The sequence below is a fragment of the Varanus komodoensis genome, unplaced genomic scaffold (assembly GCF_004798865.1).
Source record: "Varanus komodoensis strain SLA01 unplaced genomic scaffold, ASM479886v1 scaffold2, whole genome shotgun sequence".
Taxonomy (NCBI): Eukaryota; Metazoa; Chordata; class Lepidosauria; order Squamata; family Varanidae; genus Varanus; species Varanus komodoensis.
The window spans coordinates 66,406,310-66,433,999 of NW_025335568.1; the positions used below are offsets into that span (position 1 = coordinate 66,406,310).

General features: G+C 45.7%; 2 protein-coding genes across 3 annotated transcripts in view; one reads left to right on the plus strand and one right to left on the minus strand.

Annotated features, from left to right (window-relative positions):
• Positions 1-12,452, plus strand: part of CFAP36 (cilia and flagella associated protein 36) — a 38,026-nt gene extending 25,574 nt beyond the window's left edge. Inside the window, exons 8-10 of the mRNA XM_044429673.1 lie at positions 832-962; positions 9,043-9,195; positions 12,064-12,452. Of these exons, the coding sequence (XP_044285608.1) occupies positions 832-962; positions 9,043-9,195; positions 12,064-12,150 (371 nt within the window). The 3' untranslated portion in view covers positions 12,151-12,452. The remainder of the gene's footprint in view (positions 1-831; positions 963-9,042; positions 9,196-12,063) is intronic.
• An 867-nt stretch (positions 12,453-13,319) lies between these two features.
• The window catches only part of PPP4R3B (protein phosphatase 4 regulatory subunit 3B), a 46,253-nt gene continuing 31,882 nt past the window's right edge, over positions 13,320-27,690 (minus strand). For both annotated transcript variants that reach the window (XM_044429671.1, XM_044429672.1), the window contains exons 13-16: positions 26,008-26,147; positions 23,817-24,001; positions 22,195-22,397; positions 13,320-15,774 (exon numbers count right to left, since the gene is read on the minus strand). In XM_044429671.1, the coding sequence (XP_044285606.1) occupies positions 15,679-15,774; positions 22,195-22,397; positions 23,817-24,001; positions 26,008-26,147 (624 nt within the window). In that variant the 3' untranslated portion in view covers positions 13,320-15,678. The remainder of the gene's footprint in view (positions 15,775-22,194; positions 22,398-23,816; positions 24,002-26,007; positions 26,148-27,690) is intronic.

The following is a 27,690-nucleotide window of genomic DNA, read 5'->3' on the forward strand; positions in this document are numbered from 1 at the left end:
CATATAAATGGGTGGAGTCCCCACCCTCTTGCTAGTCACAGATTTAAAATGTCCAGCATTATTGTGCTTAGTTATGCTGAGGGAAAATCCTACTGATGTTTCAATTGAACTGATACTAAATATTGCATGTTTACAATATGAAGAGCAGAAGCTTTTTAGACATCTACTGCTAGAGTTTAAACATGAACAAAACCCTTCCATCCATTCTTCAAAGATAAATTGAACAGGGTATATTTTTATGCTACCAAACTTGCTGCCCCTTGCAGGAAATTTAACTGCAATGTAAGTTATGTAGAGAAACAGAGGAAGAGAAAAATGAGAAAAATATAGCTGTGGTTACTGAAATAGGTGTTCTGTTTGAGTCACTGCACTGCCTCAGCTTAATGAAAGTTTGAGAAATATGTGCAGGTGATAGATTGCATTCAGTTGGATGAATGAGCAGGTTCAACTACCTTACATTTGTGACACAGTCTTTCTTTTGAGAAAATTAAGAGTTCACAGTAAGCTGGAAGTTAAGTATCTTAAGTACTGCTGCTCTTTGTTTTAGGCAAGGTTTGTATTGATTAAAGGTATCTTTCAGTTTTACTGCTTCTGTTCCCAGGAGATTATTCCAGAATTTTACATTTCACTAATTAACAGCTTTTTGTAAACCTACATTTATTAATTTTAGGTATGTAGTTGATGTCACTTGCACTTAAATTTATAGTCCTACCTGCTGCAATGCAAGAAAAAGTGCTATAAGGAATATTAGTATTTGTTAGTACAAGTACCTTTGATTTGTACTTGTTTGATGAATACGTGATACATTTGTTTCTTTCATTGTAAATCTAGGTCCAGAGGCAAAACACAAAGATTTAACTACCCAGGAATTGCCCTCTGCCAAACTGAAGGAAGATAGTTGCAAGAAAGGCATTCGGAATGGCTCAGAATGTGTAACAAAACAAGTGGGGATTGAAGGATGTGTAAGTGCTATGCTCATTCCATTTGAAAGATACAAATATTGTATTTGAAAGATACAAATAATTACTTTTTAACATAGAAGTGTATATAGTTTCATCCACTGAGATATTATTCCCAGAGCATCTACAAGAATTAAATGGTTTGCATAAAAATGAGAATAAGGCACAGGTCTCATCCTTGAGCTTACAATCTAGATAAGACACAAAGAAAGGAGAATTGAGGGAAAAGGGTGGACGTGTAAAATCAGTTAAATGGCAGAATGAAAATGTGCATTCTTATCAGGTTTTTAAATGTGCCAGTGAAAGAATCCAGTCAGATACCAAGAAGCGATGAGTTCCAGTGATAGAGAGTGGGATGGGAGAAAGTGTGCAATTGGAGAATGGAGGACGTACTTATGAGGACAAGTATACCAAAGGAATGAGGAGAGTGAAATAGATGAAAGAGGAGCAGAGAGATGGGAGAAAGAGAATGAAGATATGTGAAAGTATGTGGACTATGAGAAGCATGAGAAAGTCAGTACAAAAAGTAAAGATAAGTAGCATGAGCATAGCAAGGAGCAAGATAAATTTCAGAGAAAAAGTAGGAAGGACCAGAAAAAGGTGCTGGATAAATAAAAGAATAGATTCAAGGGACAGATAAAAGGGTACCTTTTAAAATATTACATAAACAAAAGTGACAAGTTTAAGGAATGAAATGTGGAGAGAGGAAAAGGTAACACTGGAGTCTATAAATCTGAGAGAACCAACAGTAGAGTGAGAATGGCAAAAGAGAAGCTTGGTTTTATTAGAATTCGTAAAAAAATAAGAAGCTATCCTTAAGAAACAGCAGAGGAAGCATCCAAAATCTTTGCTTAGAAGGAGAATTAGCTCAGGCAAAGAAATCTTGAGCTGAAAGTCATCAGCACAGAACATGTTACTGGCAACTGAAAAAATCAAGGCTGTATAAAGGTAGGAGTTAAACTTGCCACAAAACCTTGGGGCACACCAACAGAGTGGAACAGGGAAGTGGGAGACCCCTTAACAGATACAGACAAGCTAGTAGATCTAAACCAGGTCTCCTCACTGCTAGCTCAATAAATGAGTTACTCTGAATATATAAGACAGATAATTCAAAAGTGGGACTAGGAATGACCTTGTTGCTTTGTTTAACTAGGGTTCTTCATCGTGGCCTCTGTGCATCACATATATGGGGGTGCTGCGCCTGTGCAGTGTCTATGGCCGGGAGATTGATAGCTAATGGTTTTGGTGGGAAAGCTCCCCTCCCCCCCAGTAGTATATATGGAGTGGAGTGTCCGCCATTTTCCAGTCCTTACGACCGCCGTTCGTTGTGCCTCGTGCCGCTTTTGCTCTCGCTCTGACCGTTCCTCGTCCTTTTATCACGTTTGCGATTCTTTCCTTGCTCTCTTTTTCCAAGTTTATATATCCCCTTCTGATAGTTCTCTGTTGTTCTCTCATTCGTTCACTCTTTCTTCTAGTTTCCTAAAACAGAACAAAACAAAAATATTATCTTCTCCCTCTGTACTGTCTCCTCTTTTTCCTTTCTATGATGGCGCAACGAGCGCAACATCAAAAATGTCCCCGGCAGACTCGCACGACCTATGCCGCCTCTGTTTGGGGGAAGGTCATAGGACAGAGTGCAGCATTGTCTGGCCTTTACAAAGCAGGCCAGAAAGAACCGCAAGAATCGCCTACATAACTCTTGTGGGACCAGGCACTTCTGCAGTCTGATCCACTGCTTGCTCACCCTGCTTCAACTTCTGCTGCAACTACCCATCCAGCTTCGTCTGCACCGCCACAACGTCCAGCCTCTTCCTCCGCTGTTCCGCCCTCACACCCTTCGGATGAAGGCGCGTCCACCATGGGTGACCGGCCTGCTTCCCCTACCAAGAAGCAGCGAGAAAAGAGGAAGCACAGTGGCTCCGAGAAGCCGTCTGTCCATAAAAAGGCCAGAAAAGACAAGGCCGAGAAGCTGGTTTGCAAGCCGAAAAAGCCCGAGCACTCCAAACACCGAGACTCGGGTTCGTTGGCGCCCTCAGTTCCAACTGCTGTCGCGGTACTGACCCCATTGGACCCGATGCTTCAAGCGGCTATGAGGGTCACCCCTCCGGGGTCCCCTTGGCACATGGCCGGACCAACAGGTGAGCCTTCACAAGCTCCGAATCGGGAATCGATCTCCGATGGAGAGATTCGAGACTCCCTGCCCAGGGCTAGGTCTCCCACACCTATGCCCCCAGCAAGACTGGACACAGAGATGGAGCTGTCTCCTCCGAGGAGCCATAGAAGCAGCTCTTCTGACAGAAGATCTGACGACTGGTACCATCCCTGATTTTCATTCTATCAGGGATGGGGGGACTACCACTCTGTTGGACACTATCCGGCTCCTTGAGACTATCCCTCTCCACCAGTTCCTCAGGGCCATCCAGCATCTCCGGTTCTGAGGGATGCACCAACGGTACTGACTAGGGAGAGCAGTCGGTCTATGTCACCCAGAGAGTCTTCCTCCAGTGCTCCCCCATGTTATGGGATGGACTTGGATGAGTCCGATGTCCACTCCCCCAGATGTTGTGGTGACATCTCAGGGCCGTGGATCCCCCGACAAATCATATATCTCCTTCATGGAGCTGATGTCTCGTCTGGTTCAGTCGCTGGAGATCAAGGCTCAACAACGGCCTAGTCCCAGCACTGACAGATTCTATGATGTGGTTCAGGGGAGCAGTCAACTTCTGTAGCATTGCCGCTTATTACCACTCTACGGCAAGCTATGACCCTGCCATGGGACCTGTCCACCCATCCTCAGCCGACATTGAGGAGGTACGAAGCCATGTACCGGGTTCGGGAGGAGGACATTCCGTTCCTCCTACGTCATCCTAAACCGAACTTGGTCGTGGTGGAGTCTTCGCAGGGCAGGGAGTCAAGAGGTCATACTGCGCCCTGTGTCAAGGAGGGGAGGAAGATTGACTCCCTAGCATGCTGAGTCTATGCGGCCTCTGGACTCGGCTTGCGAATATCAAATTACGAGGCGACACTGGCGCACTACCAGTATTTTATCATGCAGCGCCTAAATAATGTTATCTCTGCTCTCCCGGACAACCAAGGTGACCTTGCAAAAGTATTCATAAAGGAGGCTATGCAGGTCACAATTCAACAGCTCTCCACGGCGAGACATCACATCGACACCGACTCCAGGGCTCTGGTCGGTGCCATCTCCCTCCGGCGACACGCTTGGTTGCGTAATTGCAATTTCCCAGAGGAGATGAAGATGCATATCGAGGAGATGCCTTTTGACGGGTCTGGACTCTTCCACTCTAAGACTGACCACAAACTGAAGAAAATCCATGAGTCCAGGATGACGGCTCGGCACATGGAGATGCAGCCTCAACCTCGTTGTAAGTGGTCTTGGACCCGTCCGTCCTATCGGCAACCGTATCAATCCAGACAGCAGCCTCAACGCTGCCGACAACAGCCGCCGCAACGTTTCCAACAGGGCCGTCGCCGTTTCGATGGCGTTCTAACCAAGGTTCTAACCAAGGACCAAACTGCACTGCCAGCATTTTAGCACTCACTGGAAGTGTCCAGGACCAAGAAGTTGGCAAAAAGGGCCAGAGTGATAAAACAGGCAGAAACTGCTAAATCGAAGGGCCATGCACACCTTTTGAAGATCCACCACTCCAGGCTGACTCAGTAAACCCCATCAGTGCTGACTGCACTCAAATCCAGCTGTATCATTCCAAAACAGCACGGACAACCTCCAGATTAGAAAGAGAGATCCAGGATACATCACCACAGCTGTAGATCCATCCATGACTTCAGGGTCCTGCTGGTTGGACACCATCCCACCCCTCAAACTCAGCCTGTGCCGAGATTTTGCAAAGACAGATCTTGCAGGGATAGGCACTCTGAATGGTCTACCACACCATTGTACTGAGGACACTCTGATACATGGGACATACCCTTGGGATTGGGATTCCCTTCATGATCCTTGGTACTGATAAGTGCCCCATCCTGAACTCTACTTTGGATGGTAGGAGCACTTCTACACAGAGGCCTGATGCTTTGGATGTCTCGACTGTCCTGCAGAGCCCCTACACCATGTTCTTGGCCTGTAACCTTTCAGGAACCACTATTGGATTGTGCTACTCCAACATACCACCTTATCCATTTTCAGTTCTTACCCTGTAATCTGCAAACGGTGGCCATAGACTCCACCTTTAGAGATGCAGGACTAACCATCAGATATAGCATCATCATCATCATCATCATCGGTGGCCCTTTCTGTCTTGAAGCAGCTGTGGGAACCCAGGGTTCAGACTCTTAACTGAAGACCTGAGTCATATTTTGGCTTATATCGGAATGGCCCGGTCTCTGGGTCTGGACCCATAGTAACCAATGGAAAGAATGAAGGACCTGGTATTCAGTGTGATCTTTACAGAGGCATTGGCCCCACTAGTGATAACAGTTTCTGCTAACACTCTTGCAGATGGTATAACAATTGTGGAAGATGTCTTCTTCCATGATCATCCAGAAGGTTCAACAGTATGTACAGGATGCAGAAAAAGACACGACCTTACTCTTTCAGCACCTGCAACCTAGCTTGATCATCACTGAGGCTGCCCAGGGAAGGACATGTTGAAAACATTCTGCACTGATCGACAGGGAAAGCTGCTTCCTGGAGATGATGGGCAGGTACATCTGCTCATCTTTCACCTTGAGACTGGGGGTAGTGAACTACTAGGCTGCCATAGCTCAATACTAGTTCTTTCTTTGGGACAAGACCAGCTCCCTCTGCAATCACTTGCCAGAGGACCAAAGAGAGCTGACAAGCATCCCACTTCTTTTGCTATCAGATTCGCATGGCCAGGTACTAAGCTGATTGCAGAGCCGAGATAATGATTGAAATGATGGGGTCGAGGAGGCATGCTTGGTTATGCTCTGCCAGTCTTTTGCAAGAGGACTGCTCCCACACTGAGGACCCTGCTTTCAATGTGGAGGGGCTCTTTAACATGAGAATAGAAGATGCAAGAACTCTTGGTCTTTCTGAGGGACTGTGCTTGATACAGGATGTGTCAATGATGCTTTCTACTAAGGAAATGTATGAGGTGAAATGGAAGGCTTTTCCTTTGCATTGCAAGGATACTTGATCTGATAAGTGCAGAATAGAGCAAGTCCTCCTTTTCCTTAGCTCTTTGTTTCAACATGGCCTAAAGAAATTGTTGATCTGCGTCTACCTGGTGGCAATTTCAGCCTTCCATGTACTGATTCAGGGTTTGTTAGTTTTCTCTCATTAATTTCTCTCACTCTTTATTTTCTCTGGGGCTCAAGAGCATTGCTGTGCGAACTCATTCTTTAGCACCTAACTGGAGTCTCTCCATCATTTCTGCGATCTGTTAGAAAGAAACCATTGGAACCCATGTGGACAATTGATTTATAGCTGATGTTGTGCATTCTTGCTTTCCTGGTGGCACTTACTTCATTCCACTCTCCCAATGAGAGATGTGCTCTCGGGGTGGATCCCCCATATGAGTCTTCCGTAGGGACAAGGTAGTGCTGTGTCTGGACTCATCTTTCCTTCCATAGGTTGTTTTGAATTTTCATATCACCGGGGCCTTTGTTTTGCCAGCATGTTGTGTTGTGTTGTTTTTGCCTCCACATCAAATTCAGTAGAATCAACTTCATCAAGTGCTGGCGTTCTACCAATCCAGGACTGAGTCATTTTACATTTGCTTGACATTTCTTCTCTGCTATAAGTGCAAGAAATTAAAAGATGCTTGCTCCTTGGAGGAAAGCTATGGCAAATCTAGACAGCATACTAAAAAGCAGAGACATCACCCTGCCGACAATCCTAAAGGAAACCAGTCAATCCTAAAGGAAATCAACACTGGCTGTTCTTTAGAAGGACACGTACTGAAGTTGACCCTCAAATACTTTGGCCATATAATGAGAAGGAGGGGCTTGTTGGAGAAGACCCTGATGCTGGTAATTATTGAAGGCAAATGGAGAACGGGATGGTAGAGGTTGAAGTGGCTGGATGTGGTCACTGGGGCTGTGGGTGTGGGGATGGGTGGGCACTGGGGGATGGTGGAGGACAGGAGAGCCTGGAGGAATGTTGTCCATGGCGACATGAAGAGTTGGACACAACTTTGTGTCTAAACAACAAATGAATGCAAGAGCAAAGGGCTCCCTTTCTCTTTCTAAAGGCAAGCAGCCATGGGTAGTGCAGACTATCTCCTTAACTTAGGAGCTTGCTGGTATATAGATCCTGGGACTGCTGAGGGTTCACCCTACTTGGGTGATGGCAACTTCCACTTTTCTCCATGCTGGAATTCCTCTACTAGACTTCGGCCGAGCTGACACCTGGTCTGCCCTTTCAGTTTGCATGAAGCATTGCAGGCTTGATGTCTGTGCCAGAGCAGATGTACTTTCAGAAGAGCAGCCCTTACTTCAATTCTCCAGTAATGACAGTAACCCACTGCCTGAAAGGTAAGCGTGCTCATTGCCCACATGCTGAGTGCACAGAGACCATGAAGAAGGAAGGCAGGTTGCTTACCTGTCACTGTGTTTCTTCGAGTGGTCATCTGTGCATTCACACAACCCGCCCGCCACCCTCTCTTTGGTATCCTATATTAACATGTTTATTACATAGAGTTTGGTTTGGACTAAAATTAAATTTGACTAAAGTCTATCAGATTTTCTCTCTGCCCTGAGGCCGCAATGTCAGTCTTCAATGAGCTGAGGGAGTGGATGGGAACTCCTCTTAATACACTGAATGCCAAAGGTCGTTAGCTTTCCCACCAAAACTCTTTCAGTTCTGAAAACTTCTCTACAACAGGCTCAATGCAGGCACGGAGCCCATATGTGTGAGTGTGCAGATGACCACTCAAAGAAACACAGCGACAGGTAAGCAACCTGCCTTTCTCCTCTTGATAATACGGGAACACTGTAGATGATGAGATCTGGTGTTAGATGTGGGTAAGATGGCGCAGGCCTGGTTACACAATCGATCGCTTTCATGCATGTCAGTTGCATAGTGTGAGAATGTCAGTTCTGGACATCTGATTTGAGCAGTCACGCATTCCTGTATTTTCTGAGCATTGTACAGTTACTGAAAAATAAGAAAAGAGGAAAGGAAGTGCTGGAGCTGCTGCTCCTTCACCTGCCAGTGGGGCGGCCAGGTTGGTTTGCCCCTCCTATGAAGTTCTCCCTGGGAGTCAGTGAGTACAGCTTCCCAGTGGACCTTGGGGGCCTGGCTGAAGGTGTGTCTCCCTTCAGCTCTGCAATCCCAGGATGTAATCCCTTTTAGATTCTCCTTTATGACCAAAGGCCACTTCATACTCTTTTCTGTGTGCATACATAAGATGTAAGCATACAAAGTTCAGAGAAGTAACTGTTTCATGAGTTACAGCAAAAACAACAGAGTCTGTAGCACCTTAAAGATTCTTTGTTATTGCTTTACCAAAAAAAATGGTAAAAGGCAGGTGTGACAATGTTTGTCTAATGCTGTGCATCAAATATTTTAACACTTGTTAGAGAGCCAGGATCAACTGTGGCCTCCTGCGGATTCTTCATCTGCACAAACCTGGGTTTGTTCTTGTATCATGGCTGGAACCAGAATATACATATCCTGCTGCTTGAAAAGAGATATGTGGTTGGCATGTGATGCTGCCATAATTCTTTAAAATGCCATAAATCATTTGACCTACCAATAATGGGGGCATTGTGCAGTAAACTGCTTCTGCTCCCTCAATCCATCTCTGGTTCAGATTGAATGCAAGCAAGAGTGCCTGTACTTTTCCCCCTGTACCTCCTCTCCAAAACCCTTGACACTCATCTGACTCGCTTATACAGAAGCAGTTCAATATCAGAACTTTGGTGATGTGTAGCAGAAGGCATCCAATAACTATATGTAGCCTGTCAGCTTTAACAGATGTCACTTTCTCATTTTTCTCTTGTGTCTTGCCATTTTGATACCAGGACTTATTTAAAGATAGGCTAATAATAATGTTGCATTATACCATAGATGAATCTCTAATTGATTAAAATGAGTTTCAGAAATTACATAGTAAAACTTTATTTCAAATTTTACCAGAAATTAACAGAACTTGGAGCACAAGAACTCAGGGAGCGTGAGGACTATCTAAAGCAAAAGCGAGATGCATTGATGGCCTTGAAGAAGGAGTCAAAAGCCAATCTGCCACCACCGACTACAGAGCAAAAGGAAGAGCTGTTACCTTCTAAAGAGGTGAAGGATGAGATCATGTCCATTTAATTAGTGTGGCCAGTCATATTTAGAAGATGTCTGCACTGGAAAAACATGAGCCCTGGATGAGAACCATGCCTATGTAGTCCCAGTTAGCTGCTGTCACCTCTTGATAAGGTTGCCCAAGCTACTGGAGTTGACTGGATTGAAATTTGTATCACAGGACAGAGGCTGTTCTAGACTCCTTGCTGCCTTGGCACTGCCTTCTCGCCCATGCAGCCGAGGTCCATGCTGTCATGTCATTGCACCAACTATATAAGACCTGCTTTATTACAAGTAAATTTAGGGTTACCTGAGTGGCTGTAGAAGATGAATCCTGACTCAGTGATTAGGTAAACATAACTTACTATATATTCTGTAGTTCACCATGAGAAAAACTTGCAGGAGAAAATAATGAGCTGCTTTGTATTAATAAAAAAGTGCCTTTTATTAACTCCAGTTGCTCCCATAAGCATTTCTAGATTATTTGTGGAGCGTCTGGAGTAGTGGGTACATGACTGTGTGCGCTCTTGAGAGCTGCAGAAGCCAATGCATTCCATTCCCAAAGAACCCAAGAGTTGTTTTCTCCCACTGTTGGGTCCTGAACCTGTTTTCTGAGGAGGGCTGCTGTCCTGCTACAGGAGTGATGTGGGTACTGCTGCACTGGGCCTCCTCCCCTTGGGAAGGACTCTCCGACTATCCTGTCCATTTCCCATCTGTTAGATGTAAATAGCTGAGATATTATTTTGGTACCTGATCAGTAACCTGGACTCTGGGTTGAAAGAAAGACCCACTCAGTAACCTGACATCCGTGAAGATACTAAATTTTCTAGGGAACTTCACAAAGTTTCCTTTGCAGCCCTGCTGTGAAAGAGGAACCACACCTGGCAGATCCCCATGAGTTAAAGACCCTAACCCTCTTGAGTGCCATAATTACCCAAACTGACGGTGGAGAAAAGTTCTTCAGCTAGTTAACATTTATGAACTTTCCTCCCTAATGACAGGATATTGTTATCTAGTTAGTAAAATGTGAAGATTCTACTTCCTTGCACTTAAACTGTTGTTTGGGGGACATAAAGAATTAATAAAGGATTTAGAATTTTGCTTCCCCTCTAATAGAGGAACAAATCCTTTGGTTCTATTAAAGCACCTTCAAAGAGTCTTCAAAAGGAGTACCTGCCAAAGAAAGGAGTAAAAAGAAGTTAAGCACAGATCTCACGTATATGCTCTCTGTATTACAAGCTGTGTAGTTAGTTTGGCCATATCTGGTGCCAGGGTGTGGACAGAACTATTTAAGCATTGCAGACCTCAGCTAACCTGGAGAGAACAGTGTTCAACTGATGTGCATGTTCTTCTTTGTGGTCTCTGTGCATCACCTATATTGGCTCTACACCTGTGTGGGGCCTCAGTTCAGGAAATTTAAGGACCTAAGCAAAGCCCTGCTGGATCCGACCAAAGGTCCACCAGTTCAGCACTCCATACACACAGTAGCAAACCAGCAGCTCACAGGATCTTTCAAATACAATGGGTGCAAGCCCTCCTCCTGCTCAAGCTCCTCAGCAACTGGTATATGCAGGCACGCCACTTTTGGTAAAGGAGGTAGCCCAGAGCCAGCATGGCAAGTCGCCACTGATAGCCACCTCCCTCGTGCATCTGCCCAGTCCCTTTTTGAAGCCACCCAGATTGGCAGCCATCACCACTTTCCATGGCAATGAATTCCATAGTTTGCAGTGTGGAAAGAAGTACTTTCTTTTATTTGTCCTAAACCTCTCACCCATCAGCTTCATGGGATGACCCTGGGTTTGAGTGTTACGGAAGAGGGAGAACAATCTCTTTCTCTTTACTTTCTCCACCCTTCCAGTATATTAAACTTTTCTATTGTGTCTTCCCTTGCCTTTTTCTAATCTGTACAGTCCCAGTTGCTCCAGCTCTCTGATCATTTTTGTTGCTCTTCTCTGTAGTTTTCCCAACTCAATTATGTTCTTTTTCCAGTAAGGCAACCAGAACTGAGCACAATATTCCAAGGACAGTCACACTAAAGATTTGTATAATGGAAGTAAGATTTTGGCAGTTCTTTTCTGTGCCTTTCCCAAATATGCCTTAGCAAGCAGTTTGCCTTCTTCACAGCAGCTGAGCACTGGGCTGACATTTGCAGCTAACTGTCCACCACTGCTTCAATAGCTCTGGATCCCTTTTTAAAAAATGGTGGTACATTGGCCATCCTCCTGTCCTCTGGTACAAAGGCTGTTTTAGGGACATGTTAACTTTTGGTAGGAAGGTCAGCAATGTCATTTCTTAGTTCTTCGATAACCCATGATGGATACCATCTGGATGACTGGGTGACTTGCTAACTTTCAGTTTGTCATTAAGGCTGAGAATTTCATCTTTTGTCACTACCATCTGCTCTAATTGCGCAGACTCCCTTCCAAAATACAAGGCTCAGCTCACACTCTCAGCTGTGAAGACTGATGAAAAGAATTCATTCAGCTTCTCTCCAATCCTCTTGTCCTAACTTAGTGTTCCTTTAATTCGTGTCATCCAATGGCCCAACTGCTTCCTTAGCCACTTCCTTCTTTTACATTTATTCAAAAAATTATTTGTTAGCCTTGATATTGAAGAATAGCTAAGGAATGTTGATGGGTATGCTTCCTCCACTGTTCCACTCTGCATGTTCTTAGTAGGTTCCTACCTTTGCCCTTAGTTCCTCTTTGGCTGCCGTTGTGGTTGACAATGTCTCTTGTCCATTGGACTGTGGTTCTCGGTAAAGATTTTGCTCCATTTTTTTTCTGGGATTTATCATCTCAGTAGATGTGTGTATAGAAGCAAGCTAGTGAGATGTTGCAGATTAATATTTTAATTATTCCTTTCTAGGGCATGACAGAAGAAGAAGAGCAAAGGTTGTTAAAGAAGAGAATGCTGGCAGCAAAACTAAAAGAGGAAGTTATCAATAAGAGATAGTTTAGAGGAGCTGCTTCTAAGAACAGCTGGGGACAAAAATTATCTTTAGAATATATTTAACCATGAACTGAATTATTTGTTTACAAGCATATATTCATTAACTTGATTTTATATAAATTTATATAGTAATTTTATGTAGGTTTGATTGCTCCAAAGCATTAATCACTCAGTAGTTCAGTTTCTTATGATTTTAATATATACTACCAAATGTGAACACTGTGGTACCTTTGTTGGGATGAACATGATTTTTTTTTAGTGCTTATGTCAGGACTATTCCTTTATTACAGCTGAACATTAAACCAGTTAAACTTGTTTTAATTTCAAGCCCATGTAGAGTGTCAGGCTTAAACTCTAACAGGAGAAATTCCTGGCACTTAAATGAACTATATGCCTTTCAGATGTAAATACAGTTCACACAAACACAACTGTGTTGTATGGAGTTGCCAGTGGCCCTGTCCTGCCAGAGACAGTGAGGGAAAGTATGACTTCCTTGCACATTCACACAAGACACAAGCCATGCTAAATATGTATGTGTACATGCTGGATTGAATTCATACCAATTAGAGCACGCTGGGATAAGTTAAATACGACTTTTAAGTTCAGCTAGCTTCTTTTGGTCCAGCCAACCATAGTGTGTGTAGAAACATAGAAACAGGGGAAGTCAGAAGGGGACTCCTGGGCCATCTAGTCTGACCCCCAGCTCCTGCTGGCTCTGCTCATGTCATGCGTTCCATGTGCATGTCCAGCCTGTCCTCAAACACCCTCACCGATGGGGCCTCAACTGCCTCCCATGGAAACAAGCGATGTTCACACAAATGACAAGATTAAACAAGTTGGTTGGCTGCATTCAGTTTTTGTTACACTCCAGTGAAAGTAATGGGACTGCAGCATATACTCAGGACCATTGACTTTAGCTAGATTCTAGGACCTGGTATATTTTCCTAGACTTGAAGTGAGTCTATGCCATTAAGTGTGCTCTAAAAAATTGGGGTGGGGGTGTGTGGGGCATTTGCCATTACAGAAATAGCTTTTAACTTCAGCTAAATTCTAACTATATCAGAATCTCCCAGTTATGGTGTGTAGATACATTCAGAATCATTCAACACTTGATCAGTAGATCAACAGAATACTATCTGCATGCTTCCAACACAGTAAAAACACAGGCCATCCACATTTCATGTAACTTTTTATTAAAATAGTATTTAACTGAGACATGTTGGCAGATGAAATCTTTTTCTTTAAAAAAATCATTTGAAGGGCCCCAGGCATTTGAAATGCAGGCTGTCCTGTGGCAAAAAAGCAACCAGCATACAAACCGGAAAGGAGGTGGCAGTGGGGAAGATGCACCTGAGGCAAATTATGGAACTTGAAGGAGAGGCGCTCAATGCAACTTTCACAGCATTGCAAGGGTTTCAGTATTGGCTGACACATCACCTCCTACTGTTTATATTAAACTATAAAAAGCACTGTTTTCTATTACAGAAGTGACTCCTGAGCAGGTCTACATGTGTCTTAAAGCTCCTAACAGTCTTTGAAAAAGGATGGAAGATCACGAGCCCACTTGTTTGGGGTCTCTTTCAGTGACTTATTAAAAAGCTCAGAAACAGGCTACATGTATCTCACTTTAAGGGGAACTGCTACACAGAGTTTCCCTGCAGATTAACCAGAAAGCTTTGGAAAAATTGTCATCTCTGTGGATGAGGAGGGAAGACTAGCCAAGGGAAGAAAAAAATGGAACACAAAAGAGCAAGTCAGCACAATGATTTGAACTAGCCAAATCATTTCCCCACTATTAAGAAAATCTCCCCTGAATAAGTGAGAAGGAAGCCCCATTCTTAGTTGCCTGGAGCCCCCAGAGGGCAGAGATGTCCTTCAGATGGCATTAGTTGTCAGCCATCACAACACACTGAACCAAATCTAGGAGCACTCCTTGCATCCTCTGCCAGATTTGGTTCAGTGGCCGATGATTAAATTGTACAATAACTATTTCATTAAAATCTTCTAAAATGGCCACATTTCAAAATCTGAATTAACTTACCATTTACAACAAAGCAAACAAAACCAATAATTATGGAATTACAGGGTCACATTTTAATTCCTGAATTTTACAGTTCAGCATTAATATCACCACATGTATACAAATGGTGTAAAACAAGTACAGTGGTTTTTTTTTCTCAATACAAAATAAACTTTTGTTTCATGGAAAAACTATACTTCATATCTACACAGACAGCCCATCTTTTTCAAACAATAGCTAAAATTAAAGTTAACTACAAAATCTCCAAAACAGGGAAACTCTGTCAGTAATTGTTCCAGGAGAAATGGACCCATCACACATTGCCAGAGTGATTTATAATAGTGGATTTTTGCTGGTTTCATAGTTCATATCACTCTTAACAAAATTTGTAGTCTGGGGAATTTCTTCTTCTGCATGATCTCAGATCATATATGGTGAAACTAACATTAAAATATTTACAGTTTACTTGCTCTGAAAATAAAAAGGTTTCAAATAGTTGCCTCCATCAATTTACCGAATGTACTTTCTGAAATTTGCTTAATACATGGAATGTGTTAAGAAGCAGCATTTGTACTAAGCCTCAAAGGCTCAAGATGCTGCATGCTGACTGCCCCCAAATCACTCTTGGTCAAAAGTTACTATGCTCCCAATTCAGTAGGGTTCAAAATTTTCAGGCAGCAGTTCATGGTGTTGTCTTTTACTTTTGCAAATGTGAAATGCACATGGCTCTCAAGGAAAACATTTTTCGATGCTAGCAGAGAGTGATTTCATTCAACTTCACTTCCATAAAATGCTATTAGTAGCTCAAACGTCATTTCAAGTACTAGGGTTGATTGATGGTTTATAGAGTTTCTCCCCTGAAAGTTGATGATCCTTGCTATTGGTTTTCCTAATCATCTTCTATTCTGAACCCAGCTTCTTTTTCCTTCCAAAATACATGGGGGGGGTACGGGGGGGGGGGGGGGGAACAATTTGCCACTCAACATGCACTACTTAGCAGGGTGCTTATTCTCTGTCATTTGTCAGTGGCCCTCACTTCTGATTTTTTTTTAATGGAAAAAGTTTATTTAAAGGAGGCAATTGCTTAAAAAACCAACAATGGTCAGCACCATTACGTGTTACTAGGTTTGCAACTGAAGCCTTACAATTTTTTTCTAGCTTGGATACAACCTGGGAAAACCCTGCAGTATCAAAAGGTTACTTGTCCCATCCCCTTACCCTCTCAGAACCCGAGATGATCTTTTTTTGCTGGCCAGCTGTCATCCAGGTGCTGATTACTAACCCACCATTTCAGTTTAATATTTAACAGCCTCAATGGCAGACTCATTGACTAGAAAAAGATTGGGTTCTTTGGAAGCCTGGTGTTCTCAGAACTAAACCCTTCTAGTCAAGTTTCTTTTGCTACTCCTTGTATTCTCGTGTATTTTCCAGGGAGAAAGCTTTCTGAGTCAGACTATTTAGTTCAGTCACAGCATTTAAGCATCCCTCAATCAGAGTTTGTTTCAACATTTTTAAGAACCAAGACGAGGTCTTTTTCTTGGAGAGGCTTCCTCCTCTTCATCTTCTTCCTCATCATCTGGATAATCCACAAGGCCAACCAAACTTCCCTGTTGGATATCAAAGGAAAACTCACATTTGAAAAAAAATCCATGGAAAAATGCATTCCTGCAAACAGTTCCTACACCACCACTGGCCAGCTTATGCAGCAAATATCGGTTCTCACCACGCTGGAGTACCTGGAGAGCTTTCTTCCACCGGAAGAAAAAGGGTAGGAATTTATTGAAGAACACTTCATATAAAAGCACTGCTATACCCCATACTTCCATAAATACGCTCAAGGCTGTCAACTATAATGATGCATACACAGGTATAGTCACAAATTACAGTTTTGGTAAAACAGCTATGAGAAGGTAAAGGTTTCCCCATGACATTAAAGTCCAGTCATGTCTGACCAGGGACGGTGCTCATCTCCATTTCCTAGCTGAGGGAGCCAGCGTTTGTCCCCAGACAGTCTCCGTGGTCATGTGGCCAGCATGACCAAACACCGAGGTGCACGGAACACTGTTACCTTCCCATCGAAGTGGTACCTTTTTATCTACTTACGTTTATATGCTTTCAAACTGCAATGTTGGCAGGAGCTGGGACGAAGCACAGGAGCTCACCCCATATGCAGATTCGAACTGTCGCCCTTTCAATCAACCAGCCCAGCAGCTCAGCAGTTTAAACCACTGCGCCGCCACATCCCCATGAGAAGTTACTTAGGTTTTATTTCAAGAGTTCAAAGCATTTGAGGCTGGTGTTTCCAGTGTGATGCAATGATGCCCATGAGCCTCTGTGTTTCCCAAATCACTGTCACCCTTTGGCCTTGGGAAAGGTTAGAGCTCAGATCCACGGGAAACCCACACAGAAAAACTCAGCATGGAGGAGAAATACATGCATATACAATATGGTCTGAGGCTAAGCAGGTTTGGGACTGCCCTGAGTTCAGAGGGGAGACCACCTAGGAACTGCAGGCGGTCACCTTGAGTTCCACAATGGGAGAAAGTTGGGGTCTAAATCTAATAATAAACCAATAAAATGATATTATAACTATCTAATCTTTCATTGGTTTTCTGTCTTTGTGTGTGTGGGGGGGTGCAGGGTTCTTCCTTCTGGATGTTTTCCTGTTGGTTACAACATTCTAAATGTGCCCATTCCCTCAAAAGGATTGGGGACCCCGACTTAAAGCGTCCATTAGGCGTCAAACTCTGCTTTTCATAAATGCTGTGATGGAAGACATGCAGAACAGATACCTGTGTCATACTTCAGACACCGGGGGCTACCCGGCATGTGCAGGGGGGCAGAAAGCTCTCAAAGTCAGCAATGGGATGTTCTCATTTTGTGGCATTTGCTGCCACAGGTTAAGCAATAGCTACTCATCTAAATGGTTTTAAAAAGGAATTATACTGATCAATGGAAAACAGGCTTATCAAAGGCTGTTAGGATAGTTACTGTACCTCCTTTTATTGTACTTTAAGAAATTGTAAACTGCCCAGAGAATAGTACTGAGCTGTACAAATACCATGTAAGTAAATAAAAAAAAAAAAGTTAAATGGCACCTCTGTGCTGATACCAGGGACTAGTGACGTATCTGGCTGGCCAGTGTGAGAAAGACGATATTGGACTGGTTAATCCTTTAAAGATTAGTAAGTGACTTTTATAGGTCAGACCTGTGTTCAAATTATGTCTGAAGCAGGGGCAGTTTGACAAAGCATTAAGCATAAAAGCCTTTCCTCGATCAGGGTTGGGCTAAACATGTGCTGATTTATAATTTCCATCATTTCCACCACTGGATAAGCTGTCTAAGGCGGATAGAAGCTGCAGGGCAAACCACTTGAGGGCCATGAGTTGTCCCACGCTGACCAAAATCAAATGGTTGCTCAGCTGCTCTGTAGCGCCTGCAATTTAAAGCACCCCATGAAGTTCCCAGCTGGGCCCAGTTGCAAGCTCAATGGCCAACCTATGCCATTAGTTCTTGGTAATGTGACCCAGATGATACTGACACTTGCTCAGTGTTCCATTTTGAAAGTTTTATCCTGCCTGATCTTAGCAGACACCCCACGTGACAAACAACAAGAACAACAGAAAAGGAATAAAACCCTAATAACTGAGATAAATTTCAGGGCCAGAGCCCAGAAACATGGGCACATTCGTCAGTTTTACCACATTTGTAAAAAGCTTGCACTGCAAAGCCGAGCTGCAGAGAATCACAGACTTGTAAAGCAATGCCATGGGGTAAGAGAAAGCCCCATGACGGCCCCCACCAGCACTCACCTCGCGCAGGATATTGGAAAAAAGCTTATGTGGATGTCTGAAAAGGCTCTCCCACCTTATCATCCACAAAGCTTGGCACTTGCTTTCACAAACACCAGGTAAAGGCAGCTTGCTTACCTGTAATGGCTCTTTGAGCAGACACCTGTGCATTCACACTTAGGGGCTTTGTGCCTGCACGCAGCTTCTTGTCAGGAAGATTCTGTGGCTGACAGTGTTTTGGCGGGAGCCCCACCCTCAGTGACCATGCCTAGGAGAGCTTCCCACGCATGACTTCAGTTCACAGGAGACCAGCATTGTGGCCTCGGAAGTGAGAGGAAATCACCAGGACTGGCCTTGACATTGGTTGAAACAGATCTCAGAGTTAAGGTGGATGTGTTAGCAAGTGCTACTGAAGGGACGGTGGGTGGTTCGTGTGAATGCAAAGATGACCACATGAAGAATGACAGTTACAGGTGAGCAACCAGCCTTTCTTCTTTGTGGTCTCTGTGCATCACACACTTGGGTGATCAGCAAGCCTACCTTTGTGGAGGGGGGCCATGTTGCTACCAAAGGACTGAGAAAGGACTGCTCTCCCAAAGGCGTTCATCTGCTTTGATGCAGACCATGAGGCTGTAGTATTTACAAAGGGCAACTGAATGGCCCTGAAGGCTGCTCTGCCGTGGTCAGGCAGAAAGATTCCAGCATGGAGAGCAGTGGAGGTTGCTGCCGCCCGAGTGATTCTGAAATCTACAGGCCAGTCAGCTCTTGGGCTGGGGATGTAGCTTGCACCACCCAGGCTGCTAGTCCTTCGGGTGACATGGGAAGTCTTTTGTTCTTGCCACCATAAGCAAACAAAAAGTTTGTGAGAGTGGCAAAAGGGCTCAGTGCCGGATCAGCAGAATAACAGCACTCTACGCACATCCAGTGCATGCAAAACCAGCTCTCTTGGATTTGATGCCGAAGCGAAGAAGGCAGGCAAAGCAACGTCCGTGTTGAGGTGAAAGCTTGGCAGCACTTTAGGGAAGAAAGAAGGATCCAGATGCAGCACCACTTTGCCTCTATGGAAAACCAAGAATAGAGGAAGAAAGCATAACTCACCGGACTGCATGGCTAAAGCGACTGCTACTAGGAACACAAGCTTCCACAACAGCAAATACAGACTGATTGTCACCACGGGTTCAAATGAATCAAAACCTTCTTGAGATGTGACGCATCTGTAGGATTTTCTTGTAAAAGGCTTCAGGGCTGTGCCCAATATTGAGCCCAGTTCCCCAGGGAGGCAAGAAAATCCCACTTTCAGGGCAGTATCTTCCATGCTCTAAGTTGTTCATCCAGGTGTAAAACTCTCGCCCAATCCTGAGAGATTAGATCTGGTTTTGAGGAAGGCTGGTGGAAGGTTTGGGCATCCATAGGAGCTGGGAAAGCCATGGCTGCCACCACGGTACTATCACAGTGCAGTTGGTTCTGCCTTGACGAACCTTTGCAAGCATCAGTGGAAGAGGCGGGAATGTAAAATAACATTTCTGAGCAGTTTAGGAGGAAGGTTGCTCCCGAAAGAATTCCAGTGAATGCTGGCTTGGGAGGAGTGAAGGGAATCCCTTTGGAGAGGTTGTAATGAGGTGCCCACTACTTGAGGCTCTACGGGGCTGATCTTGCGGTCTTAGGTCAGGTTCTTCAAGGGTTTTCTGTGGGGTGATGAAGCACAGCTGCACGGGGTGCATGCGAAGTCAGGCTAGCAGTGCGGCTGCGACTGTTGCTGCCACGAGCCGGGCAACCTGCTGGGTTTGGGAGGCGGCTGCAACGAGGTCTCTGTGCAGTCCATTGGTTGCCTTGACCACGAGCGACACTCTGGTGTTCGGGTGGTACACGGGAGCGCCACTGCACTGGAGCCAAAGTGGGTCACAAGGAAAAGAACGGATTGAGAAGAGGAGAGGGAAGATTGTTCTAAGTTTATACTAAGTTCCAACTTGGACAATACCGTGCGTGTGGCTTTGATGGAGGACAGTGAGTTTCATCTGAACAGCGTCACAATCAACCAGTCATCCAGCATTCAGGGAAGGGAAGACCTTGTTGTGTCGCAGGTGGATGTAGTCACTGACTGCCACTGCACACTTTGTGAGCACTCTTGGGGTGGAGAGAATACAAGGGCAGAACTGAAAACTGAAAAGACTCTCTCTTAATCTGGAGGTGCAAGAAGTGCTTGTGTGAGTCCTCCATGGAAATATTAAAATGTCCTGTAGGTCTACTGCAGTAACGGTAGAACATCCCACAGCATCACCACATGGAATGTCTTTGGTGGGATGAGGGAGCTGATGTCTCCAAGGTCCAGGAATGGGCAAAGGCCCTCATCCCACTTCAGAACCATAAAGTATCTGGAACAGAACCCTTTCTGAAATAGCAAGGGGAACCTGTCCTTTGGAGAGCACTGATCTAGATCCACAACAAAGGCTGTAGGTGGAGCTGTGCTCCTTATAACACTGGGAAGCAGCAGAATCTTGAACTTGATCTCGTGAGTCCGTCCCACAATACACAGGACCCAGAAATCCAACATTCTTGCTTCCCATGAAGGATGAAAGAAGGAGAGGCATCAGTCAAAAACTGGGCTATGGTGGGAGGAGGCAGCTCAAGGAGTTAGTCACAAGTGGCACCTGCCCGTCAGAGCATCTGCGTCCTTGTCGGCATCTTGGGTTTGGGCCCCTGGGCCTGGGATGATGACTGGTGTCAAACTGGGTGGTCTGTAGTGCTTGCGGTAGGCAGGGGAGCCGACCGGAATGGTGCTACCTGTGGTCTCAAAGGTGGTAGCAGTCCTTGCCTTCCGGACCGAGTCCACTGGCTCCCCCCTCTTCACACTGAAGAGCCCATCCCCATCGAAAGGCAGGTCCTCGCTCAGTCTGGGAGCCGGCCTCCTGTGACAGGCCGGAAGGGTGCAGTCACATCTGCTCTTCAGCACCACTGGCCTGCTCGCCGCCTTAACGCCACAGTCAGCTTGATGCCTGGCTGCATGGAACTCATGTCAGGAGAGGAGTGATGCCTCTGCTTGGAAGACTCCAGCCCGCTCCCTTTGGTTCTTTCGCAGACAGTCCCAGAGACACGGCATCTCCTGAAGCAGGGCTCAGAATGGAGCATGTGATGGTACTGAGGAGCACAGCTGACCACTTGATCACAGTGGCCCCATCGACTAAAGGACCCTCGGCATTATGGTGGGACAGACCCTTCCAAGTGCCTGTCCCAGCCAGAGAAGCAGAGCGGGAAGAGCTGGCTTCAGCACGGAGTGGCTCTGCCGGAATCAGCGAGAAGTGCCCAACCAGTGTGGCCCTGAGGCTACAGGAGGAGGGCGGGTGTGTCGCAGAGCTGCTGCATCATAACCTCTCCTCCTGTATCAGTGCTGCCAGGGCTGGCTTGGATTCGAGCCCTGTCGGTACCAACAGGGGTTGCTAGGCTGGGTCTCTCAATGCTGCTCATGGCCCTTCCTGCCAGTATTGCCACTTTGGCCCTCTCTGCTGATTTCCTGGCCTCTGACACCTTCGCTACCGGCCCTGGGTTGGCTCCGTGGGCTGGACCATGACTGTGGTCGCTGCTGGGGCAGGAGAGGCCAGAGAGGATGCCGAGCCTCTGAGGCAGATGGGCGCTCACTACGCGCAGCGTCTTCCTCTGTATTCCACCCTCCGGTGGCCAGCCCTGTGCTTTTGAGCTTGCTTGCTGGAGGCCTGGCAATGAGAGCCACGATCCACAGCACGGCCTTCTCTCAAGCGGAAGACGCACAGGGACTGCCCATCAGTGGTGGGAATCTGCTCCTGCATCACAGTTTCTGAGCAGAGCCTTTGAGAGCCGTTGGGCAAGAAGGAAAGAGATTTTAGGGAGACAGAGGGGGAGATACTGTGGTGAAGAGGCAGGGAGGAAACTCTGAGAGGGAAGGGACAGGATTTAAAAAATAATAATAGTGAGTTAAAGGAAAATTGCAAGGGAAGGTGTAGAATAGCATAGAGGTCGTCCGAACTAGAACAGAAATGGGTAAGGAAAAGGGCTATGGATCATGAAGGGAGATCGAACTTCCTGATGCACAACAATGGTGGTCAAAGAAGAACTCGGGGAGTGCACAGGAACCTCTCCGGCTGAGGGTGGGTAGGGGCTCCCACCAGAACTCTTTCAGCGGTAGAGTCTTCCCAAGTACAGGCTCCGGGACGGTGTGGAGCTCATGCATGTGATGCGCAGAGGCATCCTCACGAGGGACCCACCTTTGTGGCTGTGACTGCTGCAGTCAAGTTGGCATTCTTGGAAGAGGAGCCGTTGGAACTTGCTGGCGATGTCTGAGCGGCTACAGATTTGCTGTTCGTACTGTTTGCTCCATTAGTGGCACTGGCAGAGTGGGAAAAAGTGAATTTGAAGCCCCCTGCTGAAGTCCTTTTGGGGAGATTCTCTTTGTCTTCACTCTCTTTTGCTAGGGAGGGGAAAGGGAATTAGATGTCAAGTGCAGTCGCAAAAATAATCTCTAAAACCAGTAGCCTATAAGATGTATTAAATGAGTCTACTTTTCTTCTTAATAGTGGCGCTTCCCTGGGAGAAGCAGTGCTGAGCTAAGCTGTGTGACCGGAATGCTTCCAGCAATTCAGGCACGGCAAACCCCAGCAGTGCATATTATAGCTAACATCCTGAGATCAGGCCCTTGCGCCAGCTTGTGCCCCTGGAACTCAGGGCGGCACGGCAGGTTCTGGCAGACGCATCACTGGATGAGCCCTTACACTGATTGTGCTGCATGACTTTACTTATATTTAACCTGGTCCTCTTCAACACTGAACCACCCTTGCTTGCAAAGTAAGACATACAGGTTTTTATGAGAACTGGCTGCAGAGAGACAGTGTGTGCGTGCTGGTGAGGCCCACGTTCTTTTTCTCTCCCTCAGTATGGAGGACTGTGTATACATGCAAGTCTGCCATGGAATGGAGAAATGAAGGTTGCAATTAGGTAGACACAATATACATGCTTGGGAAAAGATGTACGGATTAAGACGTTTCTCTGGTTTGGTGTGCGGCTGTATGCAGGATGGGCTTTATTTCTTACCTACTCAAAAGGCCCGAAATCTAACATTTTAAAATCTAGCATAGTGACTAGCATTTAAAAAATACTTAGTTTTGCTTCTCTGGAGCAAACACCAGCCCACTATCAAGCAGAGGACAAGCTTAGGGTAACAGACGTGAAGAACAGAGCTATGCAAAGAAAATGATAAGGAAAAAGAATGTGGGGTGACAACTTGGAAGTTTTTGTTGTTTTATGGAGTACGCGTGACCGTTTCATGGAAAGAGGTTTTTATTGTGCCAGCTCCTGAAGGCCAGGATACTTCCACAGACAACAATAAGAAACTTCCACAGTGAGTCCCAGTGTTCCTTTCTCCACTGGGGTAGAATGTTCTAGGCGGGGACATGAAAAACCCAAAGTGAAAGCCTGGGTTGGGCAACTGTCTGTTTCACAACAAAGGCAGAGTTTTGAGGAGAGAGAAACTGGGTCCTCTAGAAAGGTTTTATTTGCACCTGCTTCCTGAGGAAATCACGGAAACAACTTACTGCAGGAAAGGGAAAAGCGCGACTGCTTCCCAGCACACGCCATGCTGCCCTTGAACAAGCAATTCCAGCCTCAACGCACCCCACACTAACGGGGAAGGAGACAGAGGCCTTCCCCTTCCCTGCACTGGAAATTCCCCGCTTGCTGCGTTCAGTCGTTAGTTTGGCTAAAATGGCCCCAACGCTTTCGGATTTCATTCTGCTAGTGCGCCTGCAGGAAGCTTCCTCATACCTTGCAATGAAATAGCTTCTTAAAATTGTGCCATAAAGTGGGCCATACACAATCTCAATAGGGACACTACCTTTTTTCGTTTCCATGAACTTCTCATAACTTTCTGGAAAATCATCCTCAGCCTTGGATTTCTCTACTGGGGGCACAATGGCTTCACCCTCCTCCTCTTCATCTTCATTGAACCACATTTCCTCATCATCCTCCAAGGTTCTGGCATCTCTACGAAACCTATTGCTTCGCAGTATAGACGGGACACTGTAAAACACACCAGGAAAGGTTAAACATTTGACACTGCGGGCTGCAGCAGCAGATGTCAAGCCATACGATGACAAAATAATCCTGAGTCCACTTATTTACTTGGGGCACATAGTCTAGTCGTCCTGTATCCTGGCAGGCAAACTGCAGCCCCCAGCCAGCCCCACCTTCTTTCCTCTATAGCCCAGCTGATCAGTCCTCAGTTGGGAAGGAAGGAAGGCCATTGCTCTGGCGCAGCTGTTTGCAGAACTGGGACAACACTGGTCCCCCTGATCCTTCAGGAGCGTGAACACAGCGATTTCTGCTCTTGATCCTAGCAGGCAGGCAGGAAAAGTTTCAAACCTCTACTCCTGCTCGCTGATGGGTGTGTGTGCATGGCCATGGCCCCGACCCAGCACCCTTCATTGAATTTCGGTCCCCAGGGCCCAAAAGGTGTCTTGCTGCTGCTTTAACGAGTCTGGAGCAGCACATGTTCACAAAAAACATTTTTCCCTGAACTGAGGGACCAAAATGAAGATAAAACAACTCATTTCTGTAATATACCAAAGGCCGTCTGACTTCCTCACATCAGTCTTACAGTCTGTAGGTTCCTGGTTGTAACTGAATTTATAGTTTGATAGCTAGGCTGAATTTACAGCCCAGTTATCAAAATGATCTTCTTTGGTCACCTTTTCCACTCAATCCCCTTTGTTTGCCTCTGAGCTGTAACCCAAAGGCCAGAGTCTGCACCTTTGTTTTGATGTATATAAAGCACCTGGCTGCTGTTACAGGTGCTAAAGAAAATACAGCATCTCAGGAAGTGTGCTCCAAATACCAATGGTACTCAGCGGGACTCTACAGATCTAAGTTCAAATATTCTGCCAAACAAAAAGAATGACAGCCTAAGAGAAAATTAGACACACGCAAAATTCTATATGCGAGTGAAAAATCACAAGTAAGGATAGCGCAGGAGCCCGTTGCAGGAGGTTGCCCCTACCCCCCAGCAGCCTTCGCAAGAAAATAGTCTTGAAGGCTCTTCTTGGGCAGGAGTGCGCGAGTGGCCAGACTGCCCCACACCAGGCCCTTCCTTCGGCTAACAGCAGTGGCCCAGGCAGTAGCCATCACCATCCGCCACCTGTTTTAGCCTCTCTCTGGGCTGGGAGGGCCATGCAGGTCTGCAGCTCTCCAGCAAAGAGAAAGGCATCCGGCTAGAACTGTGAGCAGCAGCAGCTGAGACAAGGCGTCACACGGGGCCTGGAGTCCCTGCAGGAGTTCTGCACACCAAGTAAAGCAACTTGTGGGAAGAGGGAAGCTGGGAAGCAGACCCACTCTTCTGACACCAGCTAAACCCCCTCCCATCACTGTCCCAACTGTTATTTATTTCCAACTGAGATCAGGTAGAATGGAGTCCCTCCAGGGGATTCCTCTAGAGGATGCTTCTTGGAGGCCAAACCCTCCCCACTGGAAAAGCTCCAGGAGGCTCCACAGGTGACGAGGGCTCCCATTCCAGGTCGGTGTGCCTGGCGGCCCAGGTGATCCCTCATCTCTCCTATTGTGACCAAAATATCCTTGTGACAACTTGGAGGAGAACATGGAGCTCCACCTCATCCCATGGAAAACTGTCTTAATTTGATTTATACGCTGCCTTTCAGCCAGTCAGTTCTCAGGTGACCTTACAAAAACCAGAGAACAAGAGAGAATAATTAAGAAAAAAATATTCTTCCCAAGTTTCCTCCTTTTCATTTAGAAAACAAGAAATGTGCGTTCCCAAACTGAAAAACTAAAGCCCATGCCTCAGAAAATGTATCCACATGCAGCTTGGAAAGACAAATGGATTAAAAACAGAAATGTCTGAGCTAATAAAAATCTGCTGCTGAGCACCACGTCTTCTACTCAAGAGAGGATACACGGGGCATGTTGCAATTTCATTCGTGACAGGAGCAGCAGGACAGTACTTTGTTCAGGAAAGCCACTGGGAAAGTCATCTGGGGCGCTTTCAGAGTTACATTTAGTTTCAAGATCTGTACCTGTTCAGTTTCTGGCTCTGTCTGTCTTTTTCTTGCTCATATTTTGTTTTCAGTCCTTTGAATGTCTGAACATACTCAATAGATTCAAGTGCCTTATAAAAGTTTTCAACTATATGTGCAGTAAGTGACTTGATATCTTCCTGCATTCAATGCAAAACAAAGTTTAATGATAGCTGGAGAAGATCAGAAACATCAATATGAGCCTCCCATTACAGTTAAATCACCTGATTAACTGTTCCAATACAAAGGACGGAGATCCTGTAGGGCGCAATCTTCAGCAAGCCCAGACAGAGGAAAAGTCTACAACGCCCAGCACAGCTGGCTGGGACATTCTGGGAAGTGCAGGCCTTTTTTCCTGTCTGAGCTTGCATGGGATTATACCCTTGGAACGTGTCTACATGATAGAAGAACTGGTCTACTCAGGAATATTTCTAGATGCACCAACCCATCTGTGCAAACAAGGAATTCCCAGTGATGCAGCCACACACACTTGTGAGCTACCGGAGGTCACCCGGAATACAGGGAGCCCGGCAGGCAAGAACCCCAAGGCCCAATCTCGTCTCCTGAGATGAACCACTTAATTTTATAAATGCTTCTGCTGAAAGGAAAGGAGGAAGTCAAGAACCTCACCCTTCCCCAAGATGACTTCCCTCTCCCAACTCACATAAGCTGCCAACAGAGCACTTTGAAAGGCTGGAAGCAAACCAAGGGGCCTGCTGCCCAAGAATGAGCAGGAGTGGGAGGAGTGGGGGGGGCGGCGGCCTGGCATTGCCCCGGGGGCCTTGGAGAAGCTGCCATCCCCAGATGTCGTCCTGCTCGCTCCTCAGCCAGCAGGGAAAAGGTTGCAGTTGACTCTCAGTATAAGAGGTGGCTATTACACCTCTTTTATCAGTATAGGCCTGGGAGACTTTTTATGAAGGGACATTTATGAAGGGGTATTATCCCTTCTGGGACGATGGAAAGAAGTTCAGCTTGCCTTTCTACAAGCCTGACACCTCCCCACTTTCCTGGGATTTAGAAAGAAGCATTAGATTTCCCAAAAGACACCCATAAGGCAGAATGGGATTTAAATCCAAATAAAGAATATTAGTCTCAACCAACACAGACTTTTAGGATTGGTTCTAGTGGCTTTGATTTAAAAGTGAATGTGTACAAATAATAATATTCAGGAATCAGCCATACTGCCACTAGTTGCCCCCTTCCTTGTTTTATGGTGATTGTATAAGGGGCTGAGAAAAATTATGCTGATATACAAGACCATGCAGGAGGAACAAAACCCCGACCAACAGCATCTGCGCCTGGTTCATAATACACTCTGAAATTTCATGATTTTGAAGGCAGTGAATGAAACCAACTTTATGAAATCAGTGGAAAAAAGGTGACGAGGGAAGGCTTTTCCTGCAAAATGCTCTGAGTCTGAACCACTGGAAAATCCTTGTGGGGACAGGCATGCAGCAGGGAAGGAATGGCGGGAATAATTTATTCACGCTCTGCAAAACTGCATTAAAAGCCTGGCTTCAACCATATGAATCTCTGGGAAACTACCCTGTTCAGCTGTAAGAGAGGTTCCTTGCAGTTGCCAACAGCAGTGCTAGCATTAAAACAGTCTGAAATTTGGGAAAGCGTCCATAGTGAAGACAGGCAGATTCCCCAGCAGAAGAGTAGCTGATACCCAGAGCTCAA